We start from the raw sequence: 25,251 nt of genomic DNA, 5'->3' as shown, positions 1-25,251 counted from the left end.
CTACTGGTACCAAACTGGAAAATGGAATTTATAAGTCTATTAAAAATGGCAATAATGTTTTAACATTTTTAAAAACAGAATTAAGTAAATGTATAATTAATTTGTGTAGTGTTTATGGAGTGGTGCAAAGTAACTACTACATTTACTTAGGTACTGTAAGTACAATTCTGAGGCATCTGTACTTTGAGTATTTCCATCTTCTGCTACTTCACTACATGTCAGAGGCAAAGCTTGTACTTTCTACTGCACTACATGTATTAAGTAAATGTAATACCTTTTCAGAATCAGATCAATAAAACAAAGTACAGTAGAATCAATAGACTTTATTGATCTCTGGTGGGAAAGCAGTATGTAAAGTACTTCATAGTATACAGTAAGTATACACAGTAAGGTAGTTAACATCAGCTCCACCTTTACCAGCTGCAAAATTAAAGTGATGAACACAATGATGCATCAGTCATGATCCAGTAACATACATTAATATGAAATGTGCCATTCTGCATAATTACTACTTTTACTTTTTCTACTTCAAGTATATTTAGATGCTAATACTTTGGTACTTTTATTTATGTAACACTTGGAATGCAGGACCTTTACTTGTTGCAGTATTTCTTCACTGTGGTATTGCTACTTTTACTGAAGTTCTTCCAGCACTGTGTTTATGAGCAAAACTCACTGCTGCTTATAAACATAAAGATGTGGAAGGAAGACGTGATAATGTTATTAAGTCTTCAAGCATCCTGTACCTGCTTCTGTCCAGTCACTTTACCAGATAAAGAAACTAACAGCAGCAGGAGGAGCAAAGGTTTGGCTCCACACTGAGAACAGACAGAGCTACAAGCCTGGGTTGAAACAAAAAACACAAGATGCTGCCGGGTTATTTCACACGCGATCAGATGGCGTTGATGACAGTCAGCATTGTCAGCCATGAAGTGCTGACTGAGCTGCAGAAATGTCCCAGGTGTCTGTTCATTTCATAGTAAAATCAAGACCAGGGTGGGAAACTTTCCTTAAGGTCTAATCAGGTGAAATTACTGTTCCAGAGGATAAAGTGACCACACATGGTGCATCTTAAAGGATTGCTGATCAGTACAAAACAGATAAGTGATAACTGGGACAAGAGGTCAGACCTCTGGCTTTCAAACGTCACATTCTGGCCGAGGATGTGCATCTGAACTAACCAGGGATCCAACTAACCAGTCATTTCTTTTCTTCTTGATGGAAGAGTTTTGGGAAATATTTGCTTTGCTGCTGAGAATTAAATGAAGAGATCAGTGCCACCCTCATGTCTGCTGTCCAGATGTCACCTGTCTGATATGGTATCGATCCTCTCATGTAATCACAGAGTTACATCGATCACACCGAACCCAGACCATCTTCACAGACACAGGTTTTTTAAAGAAGCTGGTGCAACATGTTCCAGTTTTCATTTGTCCCACAGCAGTTTCAGTTCTAATAAATCCCTGGTTTCTCACACAACTTCCTTGCTTTTATCACACGCTATCTGACTGAGCATAGTACCAAGCACTTTTAATGACATTATTGTTTACTGTGATTATTTATGTTAGTGTTTCATGTTTTCATGTAGCCTCGCAGCAAAAGGAACTTCCTCTATTGGGACAACTGAACTCTGATCTTAGACAAAGAAAGCAAATTAGATGGTTTCCCAAGATTGAACTATTCCTTTAATCTGTTCTCTTTGTTGTTGTTGTTTGACTGATCAATTTAATCTATAAACTGTTAAAATTAATTGCGCCCAGTGGCCAGAGTCGTCAAACATATTCATCTAAACAATATGACAAAGGAAGAAAACCCTCATGTTTATGACTGTAATCAGCAAATGTTTAGTATTTGTACTTGATAAATAACTTGTCATTTATGAAAATTGTCACTGATTAATTTTATGCCAATTGACAAATTAATCATCTTAAACAACACTAGACCACAGACTAAAGTTTTATACGGTTCACTCACAGTTAAATAAATATCATTCACTGATCACTTACTGACCCTTTGGAGTTGGCTTATTTGGTTGCCAGTAGTGGGGTTGATGATACATGAAGGATGGTGGTTGGTTACCTGTCGAGGTGACAAACGTCTCAGCCACAACACAAATGTATTTGTGTGTGTGTTGGTCATTTCCCACCCTGGTCCTTCCTGCTCATTTTTCAGCCATGCAGTGCACAGAAGTCGAAGTCTGCAAAGGTTTCCTGCTGCTCAGCAGAGAGGCTGAAGGGCTTTGAGGGAGGCGACAGGGTCGGCTGGAGTCGTGTGAACTCGCTGTCGAAGTTGCTGACATCCATGGACTCTTTGACCGACGGCAGGAATGGCGGTTTCACTTTTTTGGCCAGCAGGGCCTCCCAGTCGATGGCCTGTAAGACAACGTTCCACCAAGTTTTTTTTTTACAGATCGTCTGGGTAACAGTTAGAGGCCTAGTTCACTGTATGAATCAGTAGGCTACATACTGCTGGGGAGCTGGTGAACGTCCCACAGAGGATCAATAAAATCCTGTGATCTTTATTAATCTATAAATGAAGTTATCAGATACATGTAGTGCAGTAGAAAGTACAAGCTTTGTCTCTGCATTCAGTCACTAAGGGCTGAGAGATCAATGATTCAGTGGAATAAATTCACAGCTTTGAGTCAGTCAACGTCTAATCAATACAACTCGTTACTTCATTAGGCTGAATCAAACACAGTGACCACGGATTTTAACAAACTACCCGCAGAGTTTCACAGCTAAGTGTTTCTTCGGAGAGGACGTAAAGTGGCGAGGAGCGACTTACCTCAAAGAACTTCTCTCCTTTGACCTCGGTTGCATCCCTCTCTCCACCTCCGAGCCTTTTCACCGGATTCTTCTTCAGTAGCTGCAGACAGACAGACAACTGCCTGACTGGTACACTGTCACTACACACTACACCAGATCCCTGCTTGATGGTAATTTATTTTTTGTCTGTTTTAATGGTTGTAAACATAATTTAGTGCCTGAAAAACCACTATGCAGAAATGAATTACAGTTAAAATAATAAGTAAAGCCAGTTATCTTTGCCATGTGAGTCTCAGTCAGAAGGGAAGTGTTCAACATTCTCCACAGCATGTTTGCAGTTGAGTGAAAGTGGGGCTTGAGGTCAGTACCTTCTGGATGATGCAGACAGCATCCAGAGGAAGAGACGCTGGATACTGCACGTCATCATTGACAATGCTGTCGAACACCTCCTCCTCATCCTCACCGGGGAACGGAGACTAGCAGGAGAACAGAAGGACGCTGAGTCTTAAACCTGCTATACTTTGAGGCTTTGGATTTGTGACCCCTGTTTAGCTAAACTAGAATCTAGTGTTGCATTTGATTTTAACATTCTGACATTACACAAAAGTACAGATAGTGAAATGTGACAATGAAAAGAAAAAAAAAAACACAACACACACACAACGGCGTTCCACAGGGCTCTGTGCTAGGTTCAGTCCTCTTCAATCCTCTTTTCTCTCTCCTCTATCCACTCACCCCAACCAGTCGAGGCAGAAGGCCGCCCACCAAGAGCCGGGGTCTATTTCTTCCCTGCTGTCACCACGTGCTGCTCAGGGGGGTTTGTTGGGTTTTTCCTCTATTATATTAATAACAGTAAGGTCTAGACCTGACTTTGTAAAGTGTCCTGAGATGACAATTGCTGTGATTTGGCACTATACAATTAAAACTGAATTGAAATATAATTGGTGGAAATGTGCCAACTTCCTTGTTACCCCGTTTATTTTCTTGGGTTTTAAACAATTTCAGGGGTGTAAAATAATATTTTATAAAAGATTAACTTGCATCCCTTTAGGCCATCCTGCATTTGAAATGACATTCTGCCAAAAGTCATATTTGACCTGTGAATCTCAGGCTTTTGCATGTTCTAGTTTGAGTGTTTGAGATTTCTTCTATGAAATAATGACACAGAACGTGATGTTCTATGTGAGTATTAAAACATCTTGAAGCATATTCTCGTCTTCCTCTTTGCTCTTTGGCCCAAAGACAGAGCACACACTACTCCTCAGCTGTAAACCCTTTATCTGTTACATTAAACTCCTTCAGTTCCTCAAATGATATGAACATGGATCTCTACAGGTGTCACTGATAACATGTTTTCCTTCTGCCAACCATTTATCCCATAAACATTTAAAACTTTGCAAATCAGAAACACCCTGTATGTGAAAAACAGAGGAGAAACTCTCCACACAGAGAAGTGATTACATGTTAACAACCTCTCCCACAAGCATCTCGTAGATGAGGACACCCATCCCCCACCAGTCCACAGCTCGGGTGTAGTTGTCATCTGTCAGGACCTCAGGAGCCAGAAACTCAGGGGTCCCACAGAAAGTCGACGTCCGATCTCCATGACCCATCCCTGACAAAAAATTTAAAGCAGAGGAGCCATCACACAGCACCTGAGAAGAGTTTTGACTATTTCGCAAAGCAAAAATCATAAGCCATGAGTATTTCAAGCCTATTTTCACTGGGACCTTCAAAGTTTTCTGCAAACGCCAACTCGCTGCACTGGTTTATATTGTTCTAGATTGTTAATGTTGATGCATCAATGTGCAGCTGCTGGAAGTGGAGCGAGTTTTAAATACGCTATATACAGTACATTTACTAGTTTACTCCAGTGGTTCCCAACCTATGGGTCTGCCCCCTCCAAAGGATCACAACATAAATCTAAGGGGTCATGAGATCATTAATGAGAAAAGGCTAAGTTGTGACTAAATGTTCATTTTCATTATTGTTTTCATTATATAGCTTTTTCTCTAATTATTGCAGTTTTTTGTGAAATGTTGTATCATTCTTCCTCTTCGGAAATTATGATAAATTTACTGTAGACATCTAAGGCAGAAAGGTCGGAAACCACTGGAATACTCTTTAACCTGTATTTGTATTGTATTATATAAGGTTACTGTATGTTTTTAATGTAAAATCTTAATTGGACAAAAGTAACTAGTAACTACAGATGTCAAATAAATATAGTGTAAAGTACAAAGTGGCACAAAATGGAAATACTCGAGTAAAGTACAAGTATCTTAAAACTGTACCTAAGCACAGTACTTAAGTAAAAGTACTTAGTTACTTCCCACCACTCTACTGACAGTGTAATAAATCAATTCACCTTCTTTACAAAGTCCAAAGTCTGTGATTTTCACAAATCCATCTGCGTCCATTAACAGGTTGTCCAGCTTCAGATCTCTGTGTAAAACACACAGTACAAAGTAATTCTTTCTGGAGCTAGAGTACGCCCAGCAACAAAACATCACTGTGGGCGGTGTGACTCACCGGTAGATGATTTTATTTACATGCAGAAACTCTAAACCCAGCAGCACACATGCTGAATAAAACCTGTACACAACAACAGCAACATATTTTAGATTATGAGTCATAATACTGAAGATGATCGTACTTGTGCCACATAACACCTGTAGAAAAAGTGAAAAAACGAAAAACATGCACATTATAATTTGGAATACTCTTTGGATGATCTTACAGTGTAAAAATACAGAGATATAAATGCTCTTCTTCAACCACATACAGCACCAACCTGGTCTGGGCCTCGCTGAAGACATTGTTGTGGATGTGGATCATGAGGTCGCCGCCGGGTAAATACTCCATGACGAAGCAGACGTGGTCGCTGGTCTGGAAGCAGCCGTGGAGGTTGACCAGGAACGGATGTCTGGATGCGCTGATCATCTCAAAAATCCTCTTCTCGCTCATGAGACTGCAGAATAAAACCTCCTTGATCGAATGTCTTGACTATTACAGTTTCTGTTAAGTTTGAACTCATATTTAACTACTATTCAGCCATGTCTCAGACCCTCACATGCACGTTTGCAGCTCTATTTTTTTGTAAATGAGATGAACTGACACTTGTCACGCACCTGTCCACCTCATCACGGGTCACAATGTCTCTCTTCTTCAAGGCTTTGATGGCGTACAGTTTCCCTGTCTTCTTAAACTCTGCCAGCAGGACCTACACAGAAAACTTACACAGCCAATCACCTGATGAAGACGTTCTGCTCAATGATGAGCATAAAGAAAACGTAAAGTGTTACCTTCCCAAAGTGTCCTCTGCCCAGAACTGAAATATATCTGAAATCTTGAATGAGCATCCTTGTGAAAAAAAACAAAGACAGACCATAAAGGCCACGCTTCCTTCTCAACATCTACACTGTGTTAGATAGTGGCTGAGTGAGCATGTGCATGTGTTTGTGTGTGTGTGTGTACTTTAGAGCAGATACGGGTTGATCTTCACTTCCTTCTGTCTTATTTATGGATGACGACTGCAAATATAAACAAAGTTTGGAACATTTTATAACCATGATTCACAGGTACAGTCACACCCCAACGTCAATATGTCTTCAAACACTTCTCTTCTTTTGGAAGAGTTTCTTAAAATGACAGAATTGTATAAGGATGCTGCTGTGATCCTTCACTGAGCAGTAAAATGCAGCCTGCTTTACCAATGTCTTGCAAACAAAATAGTCCCTAGTCATGCTGCCTTATTGCTTATAATTTTAGTGATCTAAGAATTTTGCCTTTTGCTGCTGTTTCGCTCTTTCCAAGGCACAGTGGAACAACCTAAAGAGACAGTGCCACACATTTGTGACATGTCCTTTTGGACAAGTTGATCAGTTTACCAGCTTTTCTTGCAGTGCAGGCACAGTGTGTTCTTCAGCGATGATGGTGGGAGTGTTGTCTCCCTGGTGGAGGCTGGTGGGAGATGGCTGATCCTCAGTGATGCTGAGTCTGATTACTGGAGCCTCACTGTAGACGTACAAAGATTAGTTATAACCTAGCCCCTCACCTGGATTCCACCTGGATCCATCCATCAATTATCTATAGCACTCATCCTGATGAGGGTTGCGGGGAGGCTGGAGCCAATCCCAGCTAACATTGGTAGAGGGAGACAGACACACCCACACTCACTCCTATGGGCGATTTAGTCACCAGTCAACCTAAGCTGCATGTCTTTGGATTGTGGGAGGAAGCCGGAGCGCCCGGAGAAAACCCACGCAGGCACAGGGAGAACATGCAGGATCTGCATAGAAAGGCCCCAGGGCTCAAACCCAGAGCCTTCTTGTTGTGAGCCAACAGTGCTAACCACTGCCCCAACATGCCGCCCCCACCTGGATCCATCAACACTAAAATTATCTTCAGCTTGGCAGCTAATCACAGTAATGCTATGTCAAAAGTTTAACCCAAAGGGAATCAATAACTAGATTATCACTGACCTTAGCAGTGGAATGGTGGTTTGAGGCTCCCTCTCAGGGGGGCATGGGGTGCTGTTGGCCACCAGGTCGGGGGTCGTAGAGAGAGACGTGCTGAACATGGTGAAGGAGCTGTAGCGAGGGAGGATGCTCATCATCAGGTGACCCCACGTGGCAAAGTTCATGTTCATCTGGGCTGCTCGGAGGAAGTTCTTCCCTGAAGGAAATTAACCAGCGGCAGATACAGGAAAGTGAAGGTTACACTGCAGAAACAGTCAACTGTGTGGGTGGCCTGTCTGTACCTCTCTCCTTAGTGAAGATACATCTCTGGCGTCTCAGCTTTGGAAACCGCTCGATGAACGTGTCAATGAATCGAAGCTGAAAAGCCAAATAAAAATACACTTTTTTTGGATATTCACTTGTGCTGATAGCTAAAATAAGAGTTCCTTATTTGTCCAACAACTATGTGATACCTTGTATATATTAACATACTTGTAAATGTTTTGGATGTGTTGCCTTAAAACAGAGTCAAGCAGTGTCATAAAACAAAGAAAATCACATTTAAACATCAACGATATTTACATGTAGCAACAAACAGAAAATTAAAGATTGTTAAAAAGGTAAAAAAGAAAGAAAGTGAAAAACACTGCAGGGCCTTTGCTACCAGGCACCAGGGTGGCCAGTGTGTGTACCTTGGTGTAGAGGAGACCCTGCGGCTCCAGACTTAACCCCTGGTTGTGGCTGGGGTTGTCCATCATCTCCTCCAGTCGCAGGAACTTGACTGCACACATGGCCCTGCAGTCCCGCCAGAACACACCGACCTCCAGCTCTCGAGACTATTGACAATTAGAAAAAAAAAAAGACGGACAGTAACTTGTTAGCAGTTAGGAATTAGTTGCCGTTGGTGTTCTGGTGATACTCAGCTGTATGTCCCTGTGAAAGCAGACCATCCTTCTCAAGTCACTAGATCAATTCTTCAGTCAAACTAAAAACAAAACACCTGTAGACAGGTGAACCACAACACTGTTCATGCTTTGGATACTGTCCTGTACGCTTTCTGTGACTGATGAGTACCTTCAGGTATCAGGGAAACCTGCTGATCACAGACAGAACCAGGGCAGTAAGGGAACAACACACTGTACAACAGCGCCTCCTGCTGGTAGGACTGGCTTCCTACCAGAAGGTGTATGAACAGGGCAGGGAAAAGTATTCTTATCATTTACTTCAGTAAAAGTAGCAATATTACAATGTATAAATACTCCCTTATCAGTAAAAGTATTGCATTCAAAATGATACTTTACTGAAAGTATCATCAACAAAATGTACTTAGGTATCTAAGATAATAATGCAGGTTATGCACAATGGCCTTTTCATACTGCTGTATTCTGTATAAAAACATGCTGAGCCGTTAATCAACTTAAACACAGTCTTATTAACATCATTACTGACAAAACAGGAACAACAGCACTTTACTTGTTCACCTGCAAAACGTCAGCGACGCAGACGCAGGACGACCTCCTACTGCAGACCACCTGCACAGTAACCGATAACTACACCAGTCACGTGAGTAAGAGGGTGACAGAACAATACTTCCCCAGTATAAAGCTACATAAACTGGAAATGCTCGAGTGAGGTACAGGTACTTCAAAATGATTTATTATTTCTGCCAGTGACGAACCTGCTAAAGCCCTGTTTGTGTGTGCACTGTTGTGCTAACACACCTGTGTACTGTTGTCCTGCCTGTGCCCTTGTACCTTCTCTAAGGTCCTGTGGTTGCTGTGTTGTGTGTTGTGTGTGTCAGCACAAACAGTGCTGCCACAGTCTGTAGCTGCTGATGCTGCAGTGCCTCAGTGTCACAATGCCTGTTCATTCATCATACAAGGAGAATGTATCGTCTGTGAACTTGCTTCTTTAACCTTCTATAAGTACCAGAAGGCCAAGGAACAGTATTTTGTTGCATCTGGTCCCTGTACTTTTTTCCTCAGGCTGACACGAGATGATCAGGAGGTAAACACCCAGGAAGGACTGCTTGAATGTGGGCGGTGTGGATCAGAAGAAACAAAGCATGACTCACAGATACTGGAAGCTGGCCTGCAGCACAGGGGCTTTAAACAATGACATATCAGTGGTGGAACTATTGTTTCTCTGCCTAACGAATGTAGCGCTACTCATCAAAGATACTAACCACAGTATCTAGCATTTGTTTTTCGATAGATGTCAGTTTGCTAACAAAGTAAAAGCTGACATTTTCAAATCATATTCCAGATGTTATTAGATTTATCCAGTACCACAAAGCAGGCTCACTTAGAGCAAGGATAGGTTAATGTTGTCTCATGTTAACTATCACACACGCTTGGGCACTTGATCCCCAGGTAACTCAAACAGAGCCAAGCTGAGTAGGATTCAGTTTGTGATACAGACCACTAGAAAAGCTGCTGCCCTGATTTTATGAAACCTGAACATTCTAGCTGGAGTATTACAACAGAAACAAAAGTACAGGTTGGAGTAATGTTTGGCCAGGATATGACTTTTAAATCACACATAAACCAAGTCTGTAGAACTGCTGGGGAGCCCAGGATGCTCTGAGCTCCTCTTCTCTCCTCTCCTGTTTGATCATTGTGTGTGATGTCTTCAGGTGCATCGTCAACTCAAGTTACAAATGAGTTTGTCAATGAGACAAAATTGAGTTTGTCAATGAGACAAAATTGAATGGGTAACTAAATAATATAAGCTCAAAGGTCCATTCTCAAACATTCTTCTTTATCAGCTGGAAAGACACCTGAACCAACAGACTGCGCTGAAGAGGACAGTCACATCTATTATCTACTGTCCTGGGAGTTCCCCAACATTTATGGTAGCTGGCAGGAATCCCACCTGCAGGGACTGATGCCCAGTGGTTCACTCTTATTGATCAGCCTCATCATTTGCTTAACATACCAGGATATATGTATATCCTGTTCCAGATCCTGGTCGCTCCAGTCTGCCTCAGGAACAGTGGTTTTTGTCTGTGGACAGTTTAGTTTGTTGTTATTTCCTGCACATTCTGACAGTAGATGTGTTAGTTTTGTGCTGACAAGGCCAAAGAAAAAAATGTTTGTGTCACAAATTATTGTTCACTTGGGCCCAGTTGCTGACTTCAGCTCAGCATTAAATACAGTTGTTCCACTACAGCTAATAACAAAGCACCTCTCTGTGTAAGAAGACCCCAGTCTGTCAGGGTAGACACCCCCGACAGCTGACACTGGCTGACTGTGCCACACAACACATGTCAAACCACATCACCGAGTTTGCAGATGTCACAACATCGGTGGGACTCATCACTAACAATGATGGATCCTTTTACAGAGCAGAGGTAAAACATCTTGTGGGCTGGTGTGGAGCAATAATCACAGGAGAAGAGGCACCTCTCACACCCTACTGAGTGTTAGTGGCCACAGAGTCACAAGCAGCTTCTTTCCCCAAGCCATCAGACTCCTGAGCAGCCACGCATTAACCTGACACATGCTGAGACACACACCTGTACAAACACTCACAATGAGGCCAGTGCACAGGTCACTTATTTTTATGTATTTATAATTACATTTATTGAACCATGTGTTGGGTCTGAGATGAAACGGCTCACTTTATACCTGTTACAGTATACTGTTGAAGTGATAAAGCCTCTTGTATCTCGTTACACAACATTACACTGAGATGAGGTTAAAGCACTAAAAAGCCAGTAAGTGAACCTTTAAGCTTAAATTCTTTTGCTACACACACTCTTCCCAAAGGTCAGGACCACCAGACAACCAGGATAAGACTCAAAGTGGAAACAACAGTGTATGTATAAATATGTTTGCTGACCGCCTGGCTGATGACTGGACTTACCCGCTCCAGCTGGATGCAGAACGTCTGATCCCAGCTCAGTTTGCCGACGGTTGCCCAGTGTGTCTGGCCAACCGCTCTGCCGTCCAGCCGGAGCACTGCACTGATCTCTGGGGTGAGACAGGAAGTGACATGTCACTGAGACCGACAGAACCAGAAATTCACAGGTCTGATCCTAACAACACCTGAGTGACTTTACTCTCAGTATCTGCAGACACACAGCACAGAGCATCAGCTACATATAAAACGACACTGACTGTGGATCATCCCAGAGAGAATCGAATCTGAAGCTCTCATCTCACCAGCGGCAGTCTGCCCCGCTGAGCTGTGCAGCACAGCAGCCAGCAGTACGTGTACTGTTCTCTGTGCTTTTTTATTTTCTCTGTTCAGTTTTAAGACAATAACAAGTAAATGTCATGGCATTTAGCAAATGACTTTTTGAAATGTTCAAGTGACTTTGAACATCCTGGGCAGATGCTCGGGCGCATCATGGCACAGTGGCCCCCGGGCACAGACATTTAGACTAGGTGTTTGTGCTTTTGGCTTTAAACTCTTTACTTCACTTCAGGAGAGACCTGCACGGGAATTCCTATATGCCTAGACTGTTGATGTTGCTGCTTTGTGCTGTCATGTAATTGTTGCTTTTAATTTGCATTTAATGTTTTTATCTAATTTGCATTCTAATGTTTTATCTATATATGCATTTTTATGTTTTGCCTATCTGTGTGCATTGTGCACTTTCAATTGCCTGTGTGTGTGAAAATGTGCTATATAAATAAACCTGCCTTGCCAAACTGCCCACTCACCTGAAGGTCTGTACGTCCTGTGAGCAGCTGGTGAACTGTCCTCAGAGGGACTCGGGTGGTTTTCCTGTTCCCGGGTTGTCGGAGGTTTCAGTAAATCCTCACATCCAAGTAGCCTGACTTCCAGTTTGCCTGAAAAAACAATGAAGAAAATTGACTTCAACTATTCAACTGTCAGTTTATCATGAGAATGCTCACAAAATAAACAGTGCTGCTCTTAAGCCTAAAAATAACTCTACGATTTGGTTGTACCTGACAGTGTGTAACCACGTTTCTGGTGCCTGGTAATAAATCACAACCAGAATAAACTCTGCATTTGGAAATAAAACTTTCTGTCTGTCAGCATGAATAAATCTCTCAGACTCAGGCCTCTAATCAGTGGTGCCTGGAGCTGCACACCGAGCTTTCACAGCAGCTGTGGAGCAGAAAATCACCCCGAGTGTGTCACTGCTCTGAGGCTCACTCTCATTATCCGCTGCCAAAAGAGCAGCTCCAGGATTTGTCTCCTCGTTGCGTCATCAAAAGGCTTTTTTTTGCCATTTTGCCTCACACAGGGAGCCACTGGCTTAACAGCTGAACCAGCCAAAACCACCAGATTACATGTCCTGATTCTCCACTGCCAGAGATCAGCATATGGCAAATCACCTTCAGATACTAGGCGTCCCTGATACTACTGAGGACAGACAATAAACAAGAAAAGGTGTTTTAGAAAAGTACTAAACAAGGTAAAGCAGTGCTTTACAGGTCTATATTATCTTCATTTCCCAGAAATTTCTTCTTAACCTTCCTCAAAAGAATGTAGTCATTTTGTACTAATTAATAATTTGTATTTTGGTTGTTTTGTCCAACCAATAGTTCTCAAACCTTGAATGTAAAGAGTAAAAATGCACTGGTGAAAACAGTTTATTTCAAGAAAACTTGTTTTCTCTGTAATTAGGACCATTAGTACCATAAACATTTAACTGCCTTAGAATTAGTCCTGTAGAAAAACTAAATTCCACACCCAAATGAAACCACCTCCAAACTGATCTTGCTCAGATACCAGTTAGGGAGGCAGGTCTGACAGACGAGATGGATGGAGAGGTGGACAACAGGGGACACCCAGGCCTGGAGCTCTGGGGAGACGGGGGTCCCCATGAAGGGCCCACTCCCCCTGCAGGCTGCAGCAGAGGCTCCTGGTTCTTTTCCTTCAGGCATTTCTCCAGGGACAGTCGCAGAAGGTCCAGCTTCTGGGAGGACTCCTGCACCCGGGACTGAGCCTAATGGGGAGATGCACACTCTGATGTTTGGTCTTTTTAAAAATAGTGCTGCTTGGTATTTTGGGATACGGTGAGACTTTAATTCAGACTGATGAGTCTCGCTTTTATTTTGTGCTTTTATAACTAAACAGGATCAAAAGCTCGACATGAAACTGTAGATTTCGTGTTCTCTGTAAATCCTTTAGATATTACACCTGCGATGTGTTAGCCCAGTTTATATTACTGGGTTCCACTGATTTCTATGTGAGATAAAAATCAAATGGCTCATTCTCGACAACGGTTTGTCTGCCTCCATTTTTGTCACATTACAGACTAACACTGTGCAGATGTTTTAAATAAGTCTGACCTTAAACTATGGCACCACACAGAAATTATTCCTCAAAAATAATACAGGGTTATGGATTACATGGATCCGATGACTATTAATGGAGGTTAATAGAAAATTCACTGGAAACAGTTCAGCAGTAACACCGTGTTAAGTACATGAGGGTAAGAAAAACCCTACATATGGCTATGATCAGTGTGGAAAACATTTAATCAATTACAGTACTTAAGCACAATTTTGAGGTATATGTACTTTACCTGAGTATTTCCAGGTTCTGCTACTTCATATTTGGACTTTGCTACCTGTCAGAGACGAATTGTGTACTTTTTACTGCACTACATGTACCTGATAACTTCAGGTCCAGAATCAGATGAATCAAACCAAACCCAGTAGAACCATCAGACTCTATTGATCCCAGTGGGAAATCCACCAGCTACCCAGCAGGATGGAAAGTACTTCACAGTATAAGTATATAAGGTAGTTACCACCAGCTCCACCTTTACCAGCTGCAGCATTAAAGTGATGGACATAAAATTATATCAATTATTATAATCTAATAATATATATGATTGTGAACTGTGCCAATCTGCAGAGCAAGTACTTTTACTTTTGATAGTTTAAGTATATTCTAACATTTTGAATCTTGTAACAGGGTATTTTTATTCTGTGGTATTGCTACTTTTACTTAAGTAAAGTATCTGAGTATTTCTTCCACCACTCTCTACAATTTTTACAAGAAAATGACGTAGGGGTAGAGCAGTGAACATCAGCTCCACTCTGAAACAGACCTTTCCCTTTAGCTACAGGTTGTTAAGACTGCAACACCTGTGTTTTGTTTTATGCAGGTTTCCGACTTGGTAACATTAACTACCTTACACACCTGAGTACTGCCACCCAGTGTCTGTTACCCTGTGTTTAGATTGTACACATAAGAAGAAGTATTCTGGCTCGCCTGAACTCGAGCTACCTTAAAATGAAGTTTTTTCAGGGTCCTACCTCAGCCAGAGGCTTCTGATCCAGTGAGGAGATCCCGTCTAGTTGCTTTACCACATCTTTGGCCAGTACCAGTGCATCTGTCTCTCTCTGCACGTAGTGCTGCAGCTCTGCCAGACGAGCATCCACACGACTGACAGCGACCAGAGGGATCTCTGAGACAAGAAGAACAGAGAGAGAACGGCAGTATTAAGAAATTAATTAGAGCCGAGCGACATACTGTATCATAGATCCTCACTGAAACTCTTTTCATTCCTGGTATCAATATTTATAAAGGCCAAGTGAGCCCTTTTCTCTAAAATGTCACTGTGCTCCAGGCAAAGGTCTTAACATTACACTTTTTATGTTTCTGGCATTTAGCTGACACTTATCTGATATGTAAGAAAGCTCTAAAAGTCAAGATAAAAAACCCTTCACCTCTTGCTAAGTTAATATAAGAAGACAAGCATAGGAGCGAGAAGCAGTAAGATCATGTGACATCCTTTGCATCCACAAAAAGATTCCTAATTGTTTCTCTTGCTGTTTAGAGCTTTGTAATAATGAGCTATTAATGAGTGTAGTTTGAATTTTATTTTGTAAATACTTTTCTAGGTTGCTGGGGGATTCTGCACCAAACAGCATTTTCTGGACTGTCAGCATGTTTATATGGTCTCTGTATGCAGTACGCTCTTATGGGAAACAGTGGAACACATTCATTTTCAAAATAACTTCTTTTGATCAAGTGCTGCAAATGAGCATATGGTGTGAAAAATGAGAGATGTACTGTGATCCATGGAAAAAACAGCAGTTATTTCATCTTTATTTTGATTCATTTCACTTCCACGTGAAGCTGAAAACTGTCAATAAAGCAGCAAGTGTCACAGAGTGTTGTGTACCCTAATATATTGACATTTGCTTTTGCAGGTTTAGCAAACACGTTGACACACGGTGAATCAAACTGGCTGCCACAGTAAAGAGGGCTTCACTTCCCTGAAACATTCTAAAGAGTCAACGAGAGGAAAGGAGGTGAAGGGTCAGGGTAAGGGAATATGACCTAAAGAAACAGGGTATAGAGTTACCTGTCTTATATTTCACACTCTTGCTTTGCAGCCTTGTAAGTATCACTTTTCAAATTAGAATTAAGAGTAATATTTACTCTCCATCAGCACAGTCAGGGTGGTTTCACTTTCTGCATTATACAAATACCACCCACAAACATGACAGTTGGCAGGAAGCACGGTTCAACCAATATGGCTGTTTGATACCAGCACTGATATTCTGAGGCAAATGTTCTACTACAGCATCTCTGAATGTGACATTTTTCAGACCAAAGCCCTGCCCCTGCTCACAGGAAATGCTTTTGAAACATCATCTAGATCGGTCTGGTGACACTAATACTTTAGTGTACTACTACAGTAATACATTATTTTCAGCTTGTCAAGCTGTACCTCCTCAATGAGATTACTTTTCAGGAAAAACACTACACTGATGTTGTATTATTCCAATATGTTGCTGTTATTTATCATGTTTTCACATCTTGTTCCTGACAGATTTCTGCTTTACTGAGCCAGATTACTCCTCTATATTTTAGAAAATCTGACTGTAACCAACAAAGTGTTTCAAGGATGTGACGGTGTTGCTGTGGTTGCTACTGGTGCCAGACAGAATCTGATGCCTATAATAAATGATTTACTGCCTATTTCTAGTTCATTTACATACTAGAAGGAGCTCAGGGGCTATGAATACACCTCATATTTGAAATAGTGGCATAAAAATATGACAATTTATGTAAATACACCTTCATGTACAGCGCATCATTCTGTGACCCTGTAAGGGTGTCATGGCCCAGAAGTCTGACCTCCATGAGTGGAGTTATTATGACTGCCACTGCCAACGCCAATGCCACTGCTGCCAGCCTGGGTGACTTTAATAATCTGCAGTCGGATCAGCTCGATCTTGGAGCGGCTATCCTGGAGCATCTGCTGAGCTGTGGACAACATCTGATCCTGGATAATGACATCACATCATGAGACAACAAGCCCCACTTCATCACCACACTGCTCCCTGACAGGTCAGCTGGGACCAGAGCACATTCACAAACACAGTGACAGAATACAGACACAGTTGATCAAAACAAGTGGCAGAATGTGAGGAGATCATCTGACAGTGCTCCACACACAACTCTTTTCATTACTGGGTAAAAACAAGTGCCAAAGAAGAGAAGGGATAAGTGAGAACAACATGTTCAAATCAGGTGTAAACAGTATGACTTTGCACTTCACTAACCTCAGGGTGATGCTCTCGCTCTGTGCTGAATAAGGACTGTCATCCACTGTGGAGGTGGAGGGGGACTTCTCAGGTTGCACCTCTCCACCTTCACTATCCTTGAAACACAACAAGTCCTGTGATGTTATGGTGCATTTACACACACACACACACTGGCTGAGGGCTCATCTGATGCAGCTCCTACATCCTGAGACCTGGATCACACAGCCTGTCCTCTTGTTTGTTTCTGCCTCCCTGAAGCCTCCGCTGCAACATGCCCTTGCTGCTGCATCCTCATCCTCTGATCTGTAAACAAATCCCCCCACCCCTCTGTCTCTTTTAGGGGAATTTCATTCTGCAGGGAGAAGGCAGAGTTCCTCTCCAGTGCCAGCACTGCTGCTGGTGCTGCTAGTGTGACAGTGCTGATCTCCTGCTCGTGCTCGGCATTGGCTGCTGCATGACCACATGTTCCTGTGCTGTCACCGGCCAACAGACAAACAGAGCTGCTGCTGCTGCTCTCTTTGGGACAAGGCAGAGACCACCCTTAATCATGTAAGAGATTTGTTTGACATACTCAGTCACAAAGACGGTGTCAGAGACATTCATATCCATTCTGATAGTGTCCAACATACATCCAGAGGGTGGGACATGTAGAAACAGCAGCAGGTTTACAGAGAGCACTGTGAATTTCCACTGTGGATGTTCCCCCGTTCTACATGCTTACTTCTTGTCTGCAAACAAGCATACATGACAGCTCTGCGGTTGTTGTCTTCAGTGTTTTCCAGCTTCCTGGTGCCCTGTCAGATGACAGCGGATATTAGTGGGATGAAGGTGACAGGCTGATGATTACAATACATTAATGTATGAGTTACATGTGGACATAACTTGAATACACTGTCCTTCCTGGCTGTATTATTTAATTAGGCTAACACACCTCAATTAGCTTAACTGTATTAGCTGTTAGCTACATGCTACTGCACATTACCTCAGATAAAATACCTGCTGGAAGCAAACTGACTGACCGGCTAATGTTAATTAAATGGCATTCGGCACCAACTGGTTGGACTCGCAAACAAATTAATCTCTAAATCTATAAACAGAAAGCCATCAAAATGTGCGTTACACATTTGAATACACTGTAATTCCTCGATTATTTGGCAAATTAAGACAAACTGCACTCTTAAATAAGACTTTTACCCCTCCACTAGATTCATGAGTTTCCTCAGTCTAATCTAAAGCTATTTATACATGGCCTAATCAACACTGAAAGGGAGTATGCAAACTACTGGGCATAACCTCGCCGAAAATGTCCAGTTTATTTGGTCTTTTCTTACATAAAACAAACAATCATCTTGAGTTAAACTGTAACAAACACGATAATTAGCGGTGACCACTAGAATGAAGCTCCTACTTCCACTGACATTCTGCATCTTTATAAGTGCGCAAGTGCGAACCGGTCCAGCTGAAGCTGTGACCTGGTCTGAATAAACGTAATTATTTGGCGGCAACAAATTGAGAAATCGTTTATAGGATAGGTATACGTAATAATCTAAGGTTTAGTTCATTTGGGGGGTAATTTTAAGAGGAGAGAGAGCAGTAAATGAGCACATTGGAACCAACTAGTGAGACCTATTTTGAGAGGCGGAGCTCGTCTGTGCTTCATTCGGCTCGGCGCGTTCGTAATGAAAGGAGCGCGTGAGCGGCGCTTGCTGTGACTTCCTCGCTCTTCGGCAGCTACATTGTGTGGAAAGCAGCACGTTGTTGGTTTCTGCACGGTGAACTTTACGCCGAATTAACGTTCTCCTGTTTAGGGAGAAACCTGATTTAAAGCTACCAGATATTCTCTCAGACGTCTGTAAGTTACCCCAGCTTACGAAAACATGTCGGCCTCGGCGGTAAAAGTGAGTAAAAAGGAGCTGAACTCAAATCATGACGGAGCGGACGAAACCTCCGGTAAGGGGAATGGCGGCCTTCTATTCACCGCCATTTTCACTTTCTTCTCTGACATAATTTGCATTGCGAATGGGTGCAAATTTGTTAATAATTCTGTTTATGCTTTGATTTTGCTTAACGCATTTGAACCTTCTTTGTGGGTGACCAGTGGTTGTTGCGTGTCTTCTCAGCAGCTAGCTCACCAGCTAACGCATTTATTAGCATGCCGCTACTCTACCCTGCTGTTGTTCAGTTCAGACCGGTGCTGAAAGGCCATGTTAGCTAGTTACTTTAGCATCATCAGCGTGGTCAGTTATGTCGTTGGCTAATGACTGAGTAGCTGTACGTGATGTTGTCGGGTCAGTGTTGTATGTGCTGTTGTATAATCACCTAAAATCGGCTAATCCTCGTTTACATTGCAATTATAGTGGTAAATAACCGTAAAACTTGCCAGTTTTATTTGAACATTAGCAATTAGCTAGCTAGCGTTGTTGTAGTGTTACCTAACGCTAGCTGACGACGTTGTTTTGTTCCTGGCCAAGATGCATTTATAGCCATCGGTCACGCGATCACTTAAACTAGGTTGTTATTGTATTTAGAAAACTGGATGTGGGACTGTCGTACGAGCTGGAGTTTGCCAGTTATATAAGGTCTATTCTAGCACCTGTCTTAGCTCGAGGTCTCACGTTATCACTGCTCTGTGTGTGCACTTAGATGTCCCACATTTAAACCACGCGGCCTTGTCGGTAGCAGCCGGCAGGAAACGGCGAGTGTCTGAGCCGCTAGGGCTGCAGCTATTGGCCGCTAAAACTATCACAATTTCGAGGCGAGCTCGGCTTTAATTTGCCAGATTACCTATCAACTGCGTTATCTAACAATTATTAATAGTGGGCTATGTATAAACAGCGAAAGAAAGTGGAATAGCAAAACATTCAATGGTTAGACCTAAGTCATTTTCGTAAACTTAGTAGCGGGTATTTTAAAAGTGTCCTTGGCTTTTTTTGGGGGCCCAGTACTTACTACCGCTGCCTTTAATTTTAAAATTCTGCATATTTTCTAACTTATTCATTTTTTCCTTGCAGAGAAAGAGCAACAAGAAGCTATTGAACACATTGATGAGGTTCAAAATGAAATTGACAGGTAATAATTTAGTCAATTCAGACTTGGTCCTTTTTTGTCCAGCTGAAAAGTCATGATTAAGCTAATAGATATTTTAAAAGAACTCCAATGCTGAAATATGTTTGGCATGAAGGTCTGCAGAATTCCATCCTTCTGTTGTGCACTAAATATAATTGATCACATACAGAACAACTAAAATACATAAATAGAATTGTTATGGTTTTGGGGGGGGTATGTGGACACTACTCAGTCAGAATTTTTCCTTTCTTTCAGGTTGAATGAGCAGGCCAGTGAGGAGATCCTCAAAGTAGAACAGAAATACAACAAACTCCGTCAGCCATTCTTTCAGAAGAGGTCAGAACTGATCGCCAAAATCCCCAACTTCTGGGTCACCACGTTTGTCAACCATCCACAAGGTGAGCAAAGGCACCAATAAACTATGGACATATTCTGTCACCCTGACAAAAGTTGGTATGATTTAGACAGAGACTCAAGTTAACCTAGTCTGTCTGATCTGGCCTCCCTATAGTATCTGCCCTTCTTGGGGAGGAGGATGAAGAAGCGCTTCATTACCTGAGCCGAGTGGAGGTGACAGAGTTTGAAGACATCAAGTCAGGCTACAGAATAGATTTTGTAAGTGCTGTAGTGTCACACACATGAAACTCAAAGGTGCGGGCTGTTTGATTTGTTCTTACCTGGTGCATTTTGTCTTCTAGTATTTCGATGAAAATCCGTACTTCGAAAACAAAGTACTTTCCAAAGAGTTCCATCTGAATGAGAGTGGAGACCCATCTTCAAAGTCAACAGAAATTAAATGGAAGTCAGGAAAGGTACGTGCCTCTTCCTATGTTTGTCACCAAAGTAAACTTGAGGGAAGATGTGACTTGTTTTTACCTGTAACCAGTTGGGTAGTATTTGTATCTCATTCAGAATGTTTAGAACTTTGCATTTTATCAGTTTTGACACAAACTGAGTTAGAGTGGAGCTCTGACCACTTTGTTTCCTGAGCTACTGTGCTAGCAAACCTGCAGAATCTGACTCAAGATTTTGCTTACTGGTCATTTTAAAGTTGGATGTGTTTTTGTGTGTTTGTAGGACCTGACCAAGCGCTCCAGCCAGACACAGAACAAAGCAGGACGGAAGAGGCAACATGAAGAGCCAGAGAGCTTCTTCACTTGGTTCACTGATCATGCTGATGCGGGTGCTGATGAGCTTGGGGAGGTCATCAAGGATGACATCTGGCCAAACCCTCTGCAGTACTACCTGGTACGTTTAGGACCAGTGAACTCAGTAGTTCTGTATCATTTTATGTGGCATAAATTTCCCTGTAGCTGCCGCTTCCACAGTAAACACATCTTTGAGTTTATTTCAACTTTGTCTTTCTGGGAGTGCCAGGCACGCTGTTTATCTTAAGTGTAAATGAAGGGCAAAATGCTGAAAGTGATTATCTCTAGGTTCCTGACATGGATGATGAAGAAGGTGAAGGTGAGGATGATGAAGAGGACGAGGAGGGTCTGGAGGACATCGATGAGGAGGGAGATGAAGATGGAGAGGAGGATGAAGAGGATGAGGGAGAAGATGGAGAGGTAAAATGGTCAAAGTTGAGAAAACCGGTGTTAAGTTTGTAAACACTTGCTGACTGTCTGTGTCACTCCTTCAGGATGACGAGGGAGAAGATGACTAAGAAATGACATCCACCCAGATCCTCAACCTTCTATTCCTTGTCTGGTTTTCCACTCATATTCGGGAGCAAAGGTTTTATTATTATTGGGGGGCAAAGGTTTTTATATTTTTCTTTTTTTTTTTTTTTTTTTAAATCGGTGCGTGCTTCATTTTTCCATTCTGAAGCCTCTTCACCTGTTTGTGCCATGTTCTGTTCTCCTTCGACTTAATCTAAGGCCAATGGCACTTTGCTCTGAATTGTGAGTACCATCCCCAAAGTCATCTTAAAGTATAAAAATAGAATCAGCACGGCATCCTGAGTAGAATTTAAAGACAATTCACACAGAATTCCTCCTGTTCAAGGATGTGTGGTAAATTGACAAAAGCCATGGTGTAGTGACCTAGCACTAGCAGCCTCTCAAAGGTTTTTTTTTTCCCATATATAATTTTCCTTTTTCAGTTGGCGTGTTGATTGTTGAAGAAAAACCTGTTGTTTTCCCCAATGTTGCTAACGAGTACCAGCTCATTCCTTTGACTTGTAATGTTTTGGGGCTGGGGAGGGGCAGGAGTATGTTGGTTACTGGGGAGAGTGGTTATTTTGACATTTCTATGGGACTTTTTTTTCATTGTATTGTTTTACAGATATCCATGAGATTTGAATGACATTTTTAATAAAGGACAAAAAGGAAAAAAAAAGCTTGTAAATTTTGGCCCCCACTGCTTCATGGGTAAAAGACCTGTTATCTCCATAGAATTTACATTTAATCATCCTTTCCTTTTCTGATGGGGGGAAAACAGTTTTAAATTTGAGGTGTACAACTTGCTTTGGTACAATAATAAAACTTAATGTGTATACATGTGTGGGAGTCTTCAGACCAAGTGGGTGCATAAAAGTTTATTTAAAAACTGGAGTTGTGTAGCAGCAGAGGCACCTGGGTCAACTACACAAGACAGAATTCCTGTTAGCTCTTGAAGGATTTTGGAGTCATTAGCAAGCTTGAAGCAAAGTCTTCTGTTAATAGTCGATGGGCGATTAAAGCCATGAAGGTTTGTGCCGACTCCTCAAATCTGGTTCTTGTTATGGTGTCCGGCCAGTCGCTGGGCTGGAAGGCCCAACCTGCAGGTAGAAACAAAAGGTGGTGTGTTGAGATTATAAAAGCACTGCGCTACATCAGAATAGAGCACATGAATTCATAGCAGTGGAAAATATGTTGGCATGACCATGAAATCCTTGTCTTCTATTTGCCCAGTGTACGCAGCTAGTTTGTTTTAGATTAACTTGTCACTTCCAGTTTGAGAAACTTTGATGGTGATTAACTGTAGCACAATAACTATATACAGTTACTTAAATTACTTGGTTTATATTTACTATACTAAATTGTGACTAACAAAGTGGCATAAATAAGATTTCTCAAGTTTTCATTTGGACTAATTTTCAATAATTTTGCAGATTTCTCCATAGTTTTGTTTGTCAGGAGAGGGCAAAAATGGCACATTAAAACTAACTGTACAAACGCCACCATATTCAATTTCTAACAAAGTAAAGCAGCCTCACATGCAAGTTGTCTCTTAAATATTTTATTTACAAAACTACTTCAGTGAGTACTCATTCTCATTTTCTGCCAGGCGATTGCTTGGTTAAGATTTTGCAATATGGAGATAATAGAGTGGGCACAACTTAATTGAATAAAATAGTTTTAACAGATTTAATAGATTGAATCCTGGTGACAATATTTCAGCAGAATTATTCAAATATAGTTTAGCTTACTGAATTATTGCTCTAAACTAAAACAGCCATGATCTCAAATTAAAAAAGCTACCTTGGTGTACATAACTGATTTTTATCATGTTACTACTCGTATTAATAAAATGTACAAAATCCTCATTGTAAAATATTGCATGAAAATTTGTGTGAATACATATTTTGGATTAATTTGTTGATGCAATCTTAATCATATAGTAGATGCTGATTACCAGATACCGAACCTTAGTTTTCAGCGCAGTGATTTCTGTCCAGTCACAGGACACAGGAGTGCTCTCAGTAAAAGCGGAGTTGTTTTACAATAGGTTAAATCTTAATCATATAGTAGATGCTGATTAGTTGTTTTACAATAGGTTAGAGAATTGACAGATGTGTAGGCTACTTGAGTTTTGCTTCACTGGGGGTTCGTACCCACCTAAATGAGCATTACACCGAGGACAGGTGGCCACCGTCCACGAGAACCCCGGGAACCAAGAGAAGTGTTTATCTGCCGGCCAGTGCTGGGTAACGTCCGCTTTTCTGAATGTTATCACCTCAAACTGGTGTCCGTGGGGGTTTTCGAAAAGCTGGACGTTAACCCTTCGGCCCCCAAGAAGCGTGCTGTTGCGGCTGGAGAGCGCAAGCCGGCTGGGAACGAAGTGTATGTCTGTTCCGACCGCCAGCTCGTGTCCGCACGCCCTGCACAGTATCAGGGTGTCAGTGCTGGTTCCCACCTCCTCCGCCGCGGCGGCACAGGCTTCCCCGGGCCGGTATGCAACGGGATAAAAGAGGAGGATAAAGGAAATATACTGTATTAATAATCTCTCCAACTGCGTCACCAGCAGCCGCAGGATCCGTTTGCGATTCATTGCTGCTTCGCACGCACAAAGGCTAATCTGCTAGCTGAAACTGCTAACGCTAACTAGCTGAGTTTTTAGCTGAGGCGGTGCATCGATGTTTGGTTATCAAATACCAATCACAAGCACAACAGGCTTACCACTTATATATGTGAATGTCAAAAACTTGCAACGTAAACATACTACTAAGTTATATGGTGATTAGTGGACTTTTAAAGCGACTAGCTAATCAATGGAGCGTTACCTAGCTTTTCAGGCTAAGCCTACCAAATGTTCGGAAGTGCCTTGGAAAACAACAGGAAACGCAGTCATCTCAACCATTTCCTACTCCAACTGCCTACACAGCAGTTACACGACTGTGTCGTTACCTATTGCATTTGAGCTATGTTTTAGCTACACTTGAACTGTACAGAAACATTTATGTACAATTCGCGGTGTGGCTATTGTTTTGGGTTTCATGGCGCTTGTTGAGATTGTTTTGTGTTTTATTTTTTAAGAAAGGTGACTATTAAGACTCATCAGTGGTGGAAGTACTCAGATCCTTCCTTAACTGAATGTAGCAATACCACAGTGTAGAAAATAACAGTTACAATAAAAATCCTGCATTCAAAATGTTAACTGATAAAAGTACAAAATTATTGATATAAAAATATACTTGAAGTAGAAAAAGTAAAAATTGTTTACTTATTCTGCAAAATGAAACATTTCACATTATGTATATTATGTTACTGGAATATAATTACTGTTGCATGGTTGTCATTAATGTTACAGCTGGTAAAAGTGGAGCTGCTGTTTTGCTGCCGCTCTGTATTGCTGCTGGACACAGGAATTTCCCCATTGTGGGATCAATAAAGTCCTACCTATCTACCTACCTACCTACCTAATATGTACTACCTTGTATACTTGTATAATTTGAAGTACTTTATATGGGTAGTTTGTGAATTTCCCACCCAAGATCCATTAAGTCATATGATAATACCATATTTTGTTTTATATATTTGATTCTGAAAAGTAGCTAATTAAAGCTATTAAATGCAAATAGTGCAGTAAAAAGTACAAGGTTTGTAAGTATGAACTAGCTGAAAATTGAAATACTAAAGTAAATTACGGGTAATTCAAAAATTGTAGGCCTATATTACTTGAGTATATACAGTGGGTACGGAAAGTATTCAGACCCCCTTAAATATTTCACTCTTTGTTATATTGCAGCCATATGCTAAAATT

At 41.6% G+C, this 25,251-nt stretch overlaps 3 protein-coding genes across 3 annotated transcripts in view; 2 read left to right on the top strand and 1 right to left on the bottom strand.

Moving 5' to 3' along the window:
- Positions 1-570: 570 nt before the first annotated feature.
- Positions 571-19,364, bottom strand: LOC109957321 (serine/threonine-protein kinase N2-like). Its single transcript, XM_020595108.1, has 22 exons — positions 19,152-19,364; positions 17,349-17,513; positions 16,738-17,259; positions 16,310-16,457; positions 14,476-14,627; positions 12,938-13,154; positions 11,899-12,027; positions 11,096-11,202; positions 7,921-8,064; positions 7,531-7,606; positions 7,253-7,445; positions 6,659-6,785; positions 6,246-6,301; positions 6,074-6,131; positions 5,900-5,991; positions 5,563-5,739; positions 5,301-5,363; positions 5,137-5,213; positions 4,241-4,383; positions 3,137-3,244; positions 2,788-2,868; positions 571-2,372 (listed from the first exon to the last, which is right to left on the bottom strand). Exons 4-22 carry the CDS (start codon positions 16,449-16,451, stop codon positions 2,169-2,171), a joined length of 2,346 nt encoding a protein of 781 aa, XP_020450764.1. The 5' UTR covers positions 16,452-16,457; positions 16,738-17,259; positions 17,349-17,513; positions 19,152-19,364; the 3' UTR covers positions 571-2,168.
- seta (SET nuclear proto-oncogene a) lies at positions 18,362-21,531 on the top strand. The gene is made up of 8 exons (XM_020595111.1): positions 18,362-18,669; positions 19,731-19,788; positions 20,041-20,183; positions 20,297-20,400; positions 20,484-20,597; positions 20,863-21,033; positions 21,222-21,353; positions 21,428-21,531. Exons 1-8 carry the CDS (start codon positions 18,597-18,599, stop codon positions 21,449-21,451), a joined length of 819 nt encoding a protein of 272 aa, XP_020450767.1. The 5' UTR covers positions 18,362-18,596; the 3' UTR covers positions 21,452-21,531.
- A 2,104-nt stretch (positions 21,532-23,635) lies between these two features.
- Positions 23,636-25,251, top strand: part of LOC109957322 (outer dense fiber protein 2-like) — a 13,919-nt gene continuing 12,303 nt past the window's right edge. The window contains exon 1 of the mRNA XM_020595109.1: positions 23,636-23,695. The gene's annotated coding sequence lies outside the window, so the exon portion shown is untranslated. The remainder of the gene's footprint in view (positions 23,696-25,251) is intronic.

The sequence above is a fragment of the Monopterus albus genome, unplaced genomic scaffold, assembly GCF_001952655.1.
Source record: "Monopterus albus unplaced genomic scaffold, M_albus_1.0 scaffold26.1, whole genome shotgun sequence".
Lineage (NCBI taxonomy): Eukaryota > Metazoa > Chordata > Actinopteri > Synbranchiformes > Synbranchidae > Monopterus > Monopterus albus.
This window is presented reverse-complemented; position numbering and strand designations above follow the sequence as displayed.

Coding starts and splice junctions, on each gene's coding strand:
- LOC109957321 (XM_020595108.1), bottom strand. CDS start 16,451: ATGTTGTCCACAGCTCAGCAGATGCTCCAGGATAGCCGCTCCAAGATC. Junction 7,446..7,530: donor TATCTTCACTAAGGAGAGAG/GTACAGACAGGC, acceptor AATTTCCTTCAG/GGAAGAACTTCCTCCGAGCA. Junction 5,364..5,562: donor TTCAGCGAGGCCCAGACCAG/GTTGGTGCTGTA, acceptor TGTTGTGTACAG/GTTTTATTCAGCATGTGTGC.
- seta (XM_020595111.1), top strand. CDS start 18,597: ATGTCGGCCTCGGCGGTAAAAGTGAGTAAAAAGGAGCTGAACTCAAAT. Junction 20,184..20,296: donor GTTTGTCAACCATCCACAAG/GTGAGCAAAGGC, acceptor GCCTCCCTATAG/TATCTGCCCTTCTTGGGGAG. Junction 21,354..21,427: donor ATGAGGGAGAAGATGGAGAG/GTAAAATGGTCA, acceptor TCACTCCTTCAG/GATGACGAGGGAGAAGATGA.